At 42.0% G+C, this 11,933-nt stretch overlaps 1 protein-coding gene across 1 annotated transcript; it reads right to left on the bottom strand.

Annotated features, from left to right (window-relative positions):
* Window positions 1–2,320: 2,320 nt before the first annotated feature.
* On the bottom strand, window positions 2,321–6,434 carry LOC117833551 (laccase-15). Its single transcript, XM_034713099.2, has 6 exons — window positions 6,259–6,434; window positions 5,999–6,150; window positions 5,447–5,694; window positions 4,533–4,655; window positions 3,441–4,442; window positions 2,321–2,645 (listed from the first exon to the last, which is right to left on the bottom strand). The coding sequence occupies exons 1-6, from the start codon at window positions 6,358–6,360 to the stop codon at window positions 2,476–2,478; spliced, it is 1,797 nt and encodes a 598-aa protein (XP_034568990.1). The 5' UTR covers window positions 6,361–6,434; the 3' UTR covers window positions 2,321–2,475.
* Window positions 6,435–11,933: the final 5,499 nt, after the last annotated feature.

Below are 11,933 nucleotides of genomic sequence, written 5' to 3'. Positions count from 1 at the left end.
ACAACCTGTGTTTACTTTATTGTTGGATAGTTCTTGCTTAGTTGCTCTAACTGGGTATGGTGATATTAATGAACCAATTCTTAAACTTATTTTATTTATGCTATACCTTCCATTAATACAAGATCACCATGCTTAATTGGAACATGGAGAGACCACCCAGGAAAACAGTACAACCATAAGAACTACGTGGTTAAATAATTAGAGACTCTAGTCTAAGGTAATCTTACCGAAAGGGCAACAGGGGAGGCTCAGGCTTATCTGCTCTATGGTAGTTTCACAGTCTTCAGAGAGGTTTATGCTCTGCTTCGACCTGAAACCTTAGCGGGTTACTACTTACTAGGGAATCTTTGTAAAGGTCTCGTAGCATCATTATGCAATCACACCTTGGAAGTGTGGTATTGTTCCTAGCCCACACAACATGGTTGGGTCTAAAGTTCTTTTGAACTTTTACGTGACTTGTGGGTAAATATGTACAACCCGTGCAGAGTGTAAAACTGTTATAATAGCCGTATTCATGGTCAAGAGTGGCCTGGACCCTCACATGATTAATTTATCGGAAGTTGAATTCAGTTGATGTTATTTATTGCTGTTATCTTTATTTATGCATGCTTAATGTGGGTGGTATAAACTTATACTTAGTAATTGCTAATAAAATCTACCCAACCAAATAAAATGCTGAAATGCTATTAAACAATAGCCTATCCCTGCATAATCTTGCACTACACATTCACCACGCTTACTAGGGACCAACCACAAGTGTACTCACCCTTGCTAAAATCGTTGCTCAGACCAAGTCAACTTTGAGGAGGTTCTTAAAGACTTTGAAGAGTTCTAGGCGTACGTGTGCCACTAGTCAACTGCCTATGAAGTCGTTGTCATCGTTGGAGCTCAACTGCTAGAATAAAGACTCATTTTGCCATTCGCAGTAAAGACTTTTGGTCATGTAATAAATTTAATACTCTCTCTTCACATTTTGGCGTTGCCTATGGTATTTACTGAAGTCGTTGCATATGTGAAACTTGATCCCGGTGCACATGTAATTTATCCATCTGGTTTTGCCTTTAAAACCCGGTGTGACACTCCGCCGCTGCGGCACCTCCCATCCCCCGCGGGCTCCTGCCTCCGAGCCTCCGTGGTGCTTACCTCGCCCTCTTCCTAGCGGGCTCTGACTTGCTGGGCCTCCGCGGTGCTTACCTCGCCCTCTTCCTCGCGGGCTCCAGCTCCTTGCCCTTCCTCTCCGACCTCTACTACACCACCGGTCGCGCCTCCACCACTGGGCCTATGGCCAGTGGTTGTTATTTTGGCCATGATTGTTGTGGCCGCGGACGCTATATTCTCGAGGAGCCACCGTTGGCTTGTCCTTTAGGAATTTACTTCCCTAATCGCGTCATTGACTTGCCTTCTAGCGATCGAAGCCAAGGATGGATGCCTAACATAGTAATATTCTTTCCCTCTTGTAATTGTTTCTTTTGTGCTACACATGAATAATTCCTAAATATACTTACATACAATGTAGCGTATCGAACCTATTAGATAGGTCAAAGATGTTGTTGAAGCTCTAGGTGGCACTTCTCCTTTAGTGCAATCTGAGGTGGTTGGTGCAAGGAATTTTATGAGAGTAAAGATCTCTTTTCAAGTACATGTTCGAGGAGGACAGGCTAACTTGATGCAACCAGGATAGGCCATCTTGATGGTATCAATTGCCGCATAGGGTGAGGAAGCACCAATTAGGAGCATTATTGAAAAGTCCACCGTGGAGGTCTGTCTACAATAGCTTATAGATCATGGGTAGTTTGTACCAGACTTCTCATATTTTTGAATAAAGGTGCTCGAGGAGGGAGAAAGCAATGTGACTATAACTACTAAGAGACTTTGTCAGCTCAATTTATATGGCATGGTGTGGAACATATCTAATCATTCTTTTGTGAGTTATGTTACATCATCATGTTTCTTTTAGGATATCTTTGGTCAAACAATGGCAAAGAGCTTTCATGCGATTCTAGCTCAAACCTTAAATGTGTTGAATTATAGTTACACTGATGGAAATCCGATATGCACCAGAGATTTTAAGCTCCAGGCTCATCTCCCTTTCTACAGGGCATATGAACTTCGGCGATAGTTGGAGAGAGTAATTTGAACTTTTTCCTTAAGTTTTTATGTTGCCTAATTTACCCCTAAATACGAGCACCAGTTCCTTACATAGTTTTTCTAAAATTATATTTTTTTCTCTATTGAACTTACATTGAGAAATATATCAGTTAATGGCAAACAAGTAGAGAAACAATACAGCAAAAGTCCAACAAAATCACTTGAACTCAAATTTCAAGGAGATTGTGAAAAAAATATATTATAGCAAGTATGCGTGTATCTGTATAACATCTTCTAATAGCTCATATGTTTATTTCTTTATTGGAAAGCCCATTATGATAGTTATCGTCTAGACACCATTTACGCGTGGGACTTAATTTGCTCATTCTAAAGGTAGTATTCATCTGGCATGAGATTATTATCATCGCCATATGTCAGAAAATCCACTGGCGGTGAGGGGAGCGATGTGTTCGCTGATGGTCCGTCCTCCACAATGAACAATGCTATCATACCCATTGATTGATGAAACTCGAAGTGACAATGCATATACCATACACCTATACAACAAAAAGGAGAGCATCAGATCTTTTGTTTCTACTTACCCACCCCAACTACAACTGAAATATATGAGTGCGTATCTAAAAATATCCGTAGTTCAAGTGATAAGTTAATAAATCTTTTACTGCAGCAATAATCATGACATATTTTCTTCTATAAAAAAGTTGTAGATCACTGACGAACTCAAGGTGAATACTTTTACGTGGATAATAAGTCTAGTCCTTTTATTTCTTTACAATTATTGGCTTATATAAAATTTCTAAACTTGTACTTTCAAAATAGGCTTCATTGAAACTTGAAAAATTGGGCAATGAGGTGCTAGCTCTTAAAAACACTTTCCTATATTTCAAATTTTTGTTTTTGTGAACTCAACGGCAGAGATGTTGGAAAACTAAAAGGAAATTGATCGATTGGTACTTGAATCATTTGGTTAAAACAAAGGATCTAATAATAAAATGATATCCAAATAGAACAAAGGACCTAGTAGATGCAGAAAATAATTATTAATTTTTTTAACTTCACACTGCACTAGGAAAGCGCAATAAACCTTTTTAAAAGAACTTTTAATAGCACTACAGACTTGAGGCATGACACGTGGCAAACATAAACAACAAAGTTATAGCATTGACATGTGGTACTTTTCAGCCTCATACATACAAATCAAACTTTAAACCTAGCTAGTGTATCGTAGGGCAGTTATTCATATAACAAATTCCGAAAGAGAAAGAGTTGTTATGTTCTACATAATTGTATCTTCCTTGGCAAAAAAAAGAAAGTTAAAATCACGTTCGTACCTGGATTGTCCGCAATAAACCGGACAGCCACCCATCCAAGCCGTGGTACAAGCACGGTGTTCACAAGTGGAGGATTAACTAGGTTGTACTTCGCCACATCCCTTTCCTTGTCATAGTTGCCGCTGCCCTGTGCCAGCACGAACATGTCATGTCCGTGCAGGTGCATCGGGTTGGACTCGCTCTGCAACATTGACGTGCTCTGGAACACCACATCAACAACAGCTCCATACCGGAATCGCCGTGCCAACGCAGCCTTGGACGTCGGCTCTAGTTGTTCCTCCTTGGGTCCTGTTGGGATCAAGGAACTGTCAGTGAAGTTGAACACCCGCGGTGGTACATCAGGGAGTTCTTGCAGCCAGTCAATGTTGCTGGGGTTCTGGTAGTGGGCTTCTAGCAGTGGTCTCGACACGGTGGGGAGCTCGTATGATATATTATTCATGGTTGCCACAACGATGACCTCGTCGCTCTCTGCTCCTCTCTCGCAGGACTGGCCTTGCCGACAAACGGAGCCAAGCCCGAGCGTTATGAATAGGCGTTCATCGATTCGCTTCGGCACTGGTAGGTGTCTTGGGTGGTGCAAGCTGGTAAGGTTGCCATGGAAGTAGAACGATAGCATATGGTTGTGGTTGTCAGGCATCTCTGGTGACATTGGAACATCACCGGGCTGATTTCCTCCTGCTCCGTTGCTATACTGCAGTATGCCTCTAGTGGGCAAGACTGGGCTCTGATAGTCGGGCTTTGGAGCCTGGTTGGGCATGGCGACCATGTAGTATCTTCCAGGAGACGCATCGGCGACCACGAGGGCGTCGAATGTCTGGCCGGGAGCAATCGCGATGATGTCCGTCGTATAGGGGCTAACGTAGTTGGCATCGCCAGCAACCACTCTGAACTTGTGCCCAGCTACCTTGAGGTAGTACTCAGAGAAGAGCGCAGCATTGAGTACTCGGAGCAGGTAGGTCTTGCCGGGCTCCACGTCCAGCTTGTAGCCTTCTTCGACGACACCTTCAAAGTTGAATCATGAAACTTCAGTGAGATAAAACATAATGTTTCAACGTGGACATGTATTAGTCTAATACTACCTATTTTGATTACCAGAGCAGTTGTAGAGATCTCCAAGCTTGCCATTGATTGTGGACGCTTTGAAGTAATCGTCAGCCACATAATGCCTCAAGTGCCTGTCCACCTGTCCAAGGTCCTCTAGGTCCCACCACTCCCCTGTCATTACCAGGAACACAACAGCAAACAGTTCAGCCACAGCATTGTGAAATAAAAGTATAGAACGTATGCCAGCTAGATTTCCGACTTTGCTTTATAATTATTTGATTCTCTTTGTGCACTATTTTCCTTGTTATTTTGGATCGGTTATGGATCCACAGCAGGTCCCGGTGGTAGAGATCACCGTTGTGGCTCACGCTGTGGCCGGGCCGGATGCCGCGGGCCTCCTCGAACGCTACGCGTGACGCCGCGCCGGACCTGTATACTGCTGCGTGGCATGGTGTGCGTGTGCCTGTGCCTGTGCCACGCTGCAACTAAGGCCCAGAGCTAACAGAGGCACCTGCCGCGTTGCTGGAAGCCACGAGGAAGATGAGGAGGCAAGGACCATGCTGATGACCATGAAGAGAATGCATTTTTGGACGATGGCCTAGGATCCTAGAGGCGAACCTGCCATAGCTTAATGCTTAATGATGGTAATGAACACCTATAGAATCGTGGGAACGCAAGAAGCTAAATACGCCGATACGGGGGAGAATTGACGAGACTGAGCAGCAATTTTGGAACGGGGCAAATCAACAAAGGAAAACTGAAAAGGAACTCCCTCGGACGCGCCGGCGGCTCCTCCTGACGTCGGAGTGCCTCCCGGCGCCGGAACAGTATGCCATCGTCCCGTCCTACGGCGCCCATGGAATTTGCGCGCTGCCGGTGGGGAACGACTGCGTCCAGTATGAAAACAGTGTGCAATTTTGATGTTATTTTATTAGGCTGTCAAATGGTGAAAATTCACATACCTATAATGATGGGGATCTCCTTATGAGGCTTAGGAAATGGATAGGAGATGGCTCCATGCCGCGGCCGGATGATCAAGATGCCATGTATTGTTGCACGGAGGCAGGGGACATGAGCATGCCACCATAGGGTTCCTTCCTGCCCGGAAACATCGAAACGGTAGGTAAAGTTATGGTCTGGAAGGATGGGGCGCTGGGTAATCATCGGCACGCCATCCGCCCAGCAGTTGAGCATCTGCCTCACTCCATGCCTACAAGAGGAAAACTCGAAACAATGAATTCCAAAAGATCAATGCAAAAAGAAAATCTATGTCATTGTGAAGTGACTGATATTCTGTTCATCCATCAGTGACATTTTGAAGTGCTGGAAACTAACTAATTTTTACTAATGTCATCATTGGCGGCGCTAGAATCAATACGGTTTCAAGAACTTGAAACACACCAATTGGATCCGTATTAGTGCTGAAATTTCTGGACCTTGAAGTGTTACTGGTAGGGTCTTTTCTCTGGAACACATGAATCAACTGAACAATTGGCTAGTGCATAATTTATTACCAGTGGATTGTTAAGTTGAAGGGTGACTTGTTGACAACATGGACGGCGATGGAGTCTCCCTCTGTGACCTCTATCGCCGGCCCGGGCAACTGCCCATTCACCACGGTGACCAGCGTATCCTTGCACAAGTGAGTCATAGTCACCTGGGTCACCTGCATATGTACATGCTTCAACATCAGTAAATGAATATACATATAAATGTCCAAATTAAGAACGGATCAGTGGTTGGAACTAAAATCATGAAAGAGCAGCATGCTTACAACAAAGGTGTGCTCGACGATGGCTGTGCCCGCTGACTGGGCTATGACAGAGAAGAAGATGAGAGCAGCGGTGGCTGCCACTCGAAGGCTCCGGCTGTCCATGGTATGAGATTTGGCTAGCTAGCTCAATGTGCTCTGCAATGTGCCTCTTAAGTAGTGATACATATAGGTAAACTGTGGCTGCATCCACAATAATGTGGATGCCAAGGATCCCACACACTCATGCTTTGTTTATCTTTTTTTGAGACACGCACCTCACGTGGAACAGACCCACGTACACAGAGGACCTCTATTACACTATCATTCTCATTTCGAGTAAAAGGATTAATCCGGAGATGTTATATTTGGAACAACAAGGATTATAATCTGGCCATCACCCCACTAAACTTCGAAGGTTGTACTAAACCCACCAACTACAAACACAACTAGGTAACACAACTAGGTCACATGGGTCAACAACTATAACTACTAGAGGATATTGAGTTAGGACCCCACATTATGGGCAGATGCCCTCGACAGCTCACCACAACGCAGTAGAATCCTAGAAACACACCTCAGTACACGACTGCCCACGCACGTGCAGTGAGGATTCATAGTCTGAAAACCGTCAGTAACACCCCGCTCCAAAGTCTACTAATATAACAGCCTAACTACTCACATGTAATGGGCTCGCATACGCATATCACCTCTCTTACACTTACATCCTCACTTCATGTAAAAGGATTAACCCAGAGGTGCTTCTTTGGAGCGACAAGGATTATAAGCTTGCCCTCACCCGGTCTCAAAACTTCCAAGGTGGTACTAAACCCAGCAATGTGAACCACAACTGGACCACATGGGCCAAAAACAGCTACTAGATTATATTTTGCTGGATATTTTATTCACCTCATCTTAAGGGCTGGGACCCTGGTTAGCTCACTACATACGTAGAAAACTCCCAGAACCACACCCTCGGGACATGGCTATGCCGCGTGCCTAGCTTATATTGCATTGGCGTGATCTTCTGATAGGTATGATAAATTGGATTAGTTGAAGCTCGACGTTGATGATCCAGATTCTAATCAGACATGATTCAAACCACTGCAACTGCTACACCACTACTCTGTTCGTTATCAACCAAGTACAATTCAATTGATCTCGCCAATAAGGCTTTCCCCATAAAGCAAATCGACGAACACAAGAAAGAAAGTGAAAAAATATAATATGAAATTGCATATGTATATGAAGCGAATCTGAATATTGTCACACTCTAAAATTTTTGAATTTCAGGATGTGATTAAAAGTAATAATTAAACAATGATTTTCTCATAATTTTAAAAAAATTTCCAACATTTATTTTCTTGACAGGAAATGTAGTATAGGAAAAACAATTGGTTGTTTTTGTGGATTAAATAAAGTTGTTCTTTGTGTGTGCATTCATGCCAAGGTATCTAGGTGTTTGAGTGAAAAAGGTTTTAATATGCGCTTAGACAATGTCCAGACCCTTCCGAGAATTTTCAGCTTTTTCTGGAATTTATTCTCCTTTTCCTAAGAGCTAAACCTATTTATTAGAAGGCTCTAGATTCTTTTTCATGAATTCCAAGTATTTTATTTGGATTCCTTGTGTCCCAATCCAACTCTGAGATTTATCTCTAAATTTTTGGAAGTTTCTAAATATGTTTCTCGCTTTAGAAAATGAGTCCAACTATTTCTGGAATTGTTTCGCATAGATAAATAAATCTAGAAATCCAAAAATAGAAAAGTTAACCCGATATATATTTATATATATATATACGCGTTCGTCTCATCATGAGGATTCTAGATCTGAAAACCTTTCGCGAGTTGCCTCTTCTAGATGCATAGATCTGAAGTCAAATTTCGGTCTTCACCAAACTCCGGTGAGCTTTTCCAGTGAAACCATGGACTTCTGGTCAAAACCGACACCGCCATGGAGCTCCACTCTTCGAGCTCTACGCCATGTTGTGGTGGATTGCACGAATCTGATGTTGGCTCCGTCATCTTCCCCAACTCCGGCGAGCTCCTCTCCAACTTCGGCAAGTTTTTCCGTCGCCATCGTTCATCTCAGTCCGAAGGTGAGCGCACCAACACATTCATCTCGTCATTCTTGTTCCGTTTTACCGTTCATGCACGATATCGGGCTTCGTTTCCGATGAGCCTTTCTTTTCTATCTCTGTCCTTGTTTCTTTCAACCATGGCCGGCCTCCTCCCGAGCTCCCATGCACCACTGCCTCTTGGCCCCGAACCTGGCCGCGCCACCGGCCCGCCCACAACCGCTCGCCTATGCCGTGCTAGCCCCCGCTCGCCTCGCGCCGCCGCCTGGCCCGTGCCGCACCACTGCCGCACTGCAGCGTCCTGCGCGCCGCCGCCGCTGTCGCCGCCACCACCGCCCGCCGCCGTCGGCCCCCCTGGCCCGGCCGCCGCGGACGCACGTGCTCTGCCGGATGGATGTTGAAGAAGATGGCCTTTTGCAGTTTGGCCCCTGAAGACTGCTGTAATTTCTTCAAAGATTTTTGTGTCTTGGCAAACCTGCAAATAACCCCCTAAAGAAGTTAGATCTTCTGAACCGAACCCAAGCTGCGAACTTTTGTAGATCTAACCCCGACCTTAGATCTATTCACGAGCATTGTTCCATGTGTCTTGTGAATCTTCCTTGCTAGCCCCTATTTAATCACATCTAGATCCTTCCAATCTTGTTTAGTTCATAGAATCTATGTTTTAGCTCCGTTTTAATCCGTTCAAGTTGCGTTAGGTCCATATAATAACATAAATTATACGATAGTAGTAATGTTTTCCATCGTGCATGTCTTTAAAAATAAATTTAATATTAATTTGATTAATGCCTATTTGAATGCCTTTTCTTAATAAGAATTTAAGTAGGATTTACATCAGTTTTTCATAATCAGTGTTACTTGGCTAATTCTATTTAATTGAGTTTTCTAAATAAAATCAAAATAGAGTGTATCTCAGATTTTCATAATCACACTTAATTTGATTAATGGTCAAATCAACTTTCCTAAATAAAATATTATTAGGTTTTTACACCGGCTTTTATAAAAATATCTTGACATGATTAATACCAATGTGAATATGTTTTCAATAACAATTTGATCCACTTGAATCATAAAGCATACATTTAGATGTTTCATTTAGTTTAGCCTTTCTAAAGTCAAATGTTAAATGGTATAATCTATACTTCAATACTTGTAATTAAAATATTGTTAAGCTATAACTCGGTTTTTCTTAATTATTGATAAAATGACTAATGTCAATATGAAATGTGTTTTCTAAATAAAGTTTGTTTAGCCAACACGACATGTGTTTATTCAAGTAGTTGTTCTCACCTTTCTAAAGTTAAGTGTGTAATTGGTATAATTTATACATGAACATTTATGAATAAAACTTGACTAGAATTTACCTCGGTCTTCGCAAATAAAGTATAAGTTGCATTAATTCCAACTTAGGGTATTTCTTTCTGAAATATGCTTTACATATGTTTTGCAAAATTGAAATAAACCAAGCATCTAGTCTTTTGTGCTCTCATAAACATAAATCGTTTGATAGCTGTTCTTTGTCAGCTTTAGCTCTCTTCTGAAGATCTAGTCTTCTGTAAAGCTTTATATCTTTCCAGTTCCAGGTCAGACCCTGTTTCTCTTATAAATCTAACCAAGCTTTTCCTTTCAAGCATAGTTAGAGTGCTTTAGTGATCCAAATTGTTTATCTTAGAGTTTCTGTTCTGCCTAGTAGTCTGATCATGCTTGTCCCCGTTTCTCTTACAATCCTATATCCAGTTCATAGCTATCCTATATCCTAGTTGTCTCTTTGTGGAGTCAGCTATGTTCTTTATGGCCAAACCTTTCACAGCCATCTCTTTAGAGCCAATCTTGTTAGTTGTTTCTTTGTCGACTAGTTCAGTTTAGTTTTGACTAGTTTGTTATCCCTGCAACCTAGTTGCTCTCTTTGTAGACTAGTCTTTCCTAAACCATAGTTTACGCTTTTCTTCTACGCTCTAGAATAGTCTGTTTTTGTTATTCTCGTTTGTTTCACCATGCATTAGCAGTGTGTGTTACCTGTTGCTTGTTTTTAACATCAAAGTTAAATGTGAACTTGAGTAATTCTTATTCAATTAGTTTTCTAAATAAAAGTTTATTAGGTTCTATCCCAGTTTTCATAAACTAATATTTAATTGGTTAATTCTTATTTATAACCAGCCTTTCTAAATAAAAGATATCTAGTGTTATACATCAGTTTTCATAAATAAAGTTAATATGCTTAATGATATTATAAATGCATTTTTAGTATTAATATGTTTAGTTGAACACAAAATACAAAGTTATTCGATTAGATGTCTTATACATACTCTGTGTTTCTAAAGTTAAATTTGCATAACTTGTACTTGAATATTTACAAATAAAATATGATTAAGTTTATCACGTTTTCAATGATTAAATATAACTTGCTTAATTCCAAATAGGGCATTTCTCTGAAATAACCTATGTGCATGTTTTATTTAATTAAAATTGATCAAGCATATAGCCTTTTTATTTCTTTTATAAATCAAACCTCTCGATAGTTTTGCCTTGTCGACCTTAGTTCCGTTTTAAGCGTTTCCTGCATTCGCGTGATCTTAGAATCAAGCCCTATCCTTTAGTATGCTCTTTTAAAGCTTTTCTTTTATTTCGATGTATTGTTCTTAGTTGTACTTGTTTGTTTGCTTGTATGTTTGTGCCGGTGATTGCTTCGAGTAGAAGGATCGCTGTTCGAAAACTTTGAAGATTAAGAGTTTTAAGAGAGCAAGAGGCGAAGAGCAGTAAGACTAACTTTTCGTTGGAGAAAGGCAAGTGTCTCTAACCATCCTTGTACCTATGCTTTGTTTATAATACCATGATAATATTAATTGGAGCATGGAGTGACCACCCAGGAAAATAGTGCAACCACAAGAACTGTATGGCTCTGGTCTTGGCTAATTAATTAGAAACTCTAGTACGTGGTAGCTTTACCCAAAAGGGGCAAGAGGGAGAGACAGTAGGTTGTGTATGTCGGGCATGCACCCCAGGCCCACGAGTAGACCTTGGACGGCCCACCAAGGGGCATACTCGGACACGATCAGAACAAGGGATAGGCGTATCCCATTCGGACTAGTCAAGTATGTATATGGAAAACTACTCGGGCCTTACCGAGTAGAACTCTATAATAGTACTCGACTAGGACTCAGACTTGTAACCCTGCCCTCCCATGTATATAAGGGCGGGCAGGGACCCCCCTCAACAACAACTCCAGTTCATCCAAGATCAATACAAACCAACACACAGGACGTAGGGTATTATGCGATCTAGCGGCCTGAACCTGTCTAAATTGTGTTCCTTGCGTCACCATTGATTCCTTGATTCTCGACGATCCTTGCCGCACAAAAGACCTCCTAGGGGACCCCCTAGGCAGGTTGCCGGTCTAAAACACCGACAGCTGGCATGCCAGGTAGGGGACCGCGTCGAGTTTCTCAGCGCAAACTCAATGGCAACTAACATTATCAAGCCCGTCTTCACCATCGAAGCAGGTGCAACCTTCATTTTTGGATCCTGGCTTTGCATCGCTGATGGCTCCGGTTTGTTCCACCGCCAGATCGTCAACGCTCAGGAGAAGAAATCAAAAGATCTGATCAGAAAAAACCAAGATTTCAA

This window comes from Setaria viridis, chromosome 8 (genome assembly GCF_005286985.2).
Source record: "Setaria viridis chromosome 8, Setaria_viridis_v4.0, whole genome shotgun sequence".
Classification (NCBI taxonomy): domain Eukaryota; kingdom Viridiplantae; phylum Streptophyta; class Magnoliopsida; order Poales; family Poaceae; genus Setaria; species Setaria viridis.
Note: the sequence above shows the minus strand (reverse complement) of the source record. Positions and strands in the feature narration are given on the sequence as shown.

Coding starts and splice junctions, on each gene's coding strand:
- LOC117833551 (XM_034713099.2), bottom strand. CDS start 6,360: ATGGACAGCCGGAGCCTTCGAGTGGCAGCCACCGCTGCTCTCATCTTC. Junction 4,656..5,446: donor GGAGATCCCCATCATTATAG/GTATGTGAATTT, acceptor TGGTAATGACAG/GGGAGTGGTGGGACCTAGAG. Junction 2,646..3,440: donor GTTTATTGCGGACAATCCAG/GTACGAACGTGA, acceptor TTTGTTGTATAG/GTGTATGGTATATGCATTGT.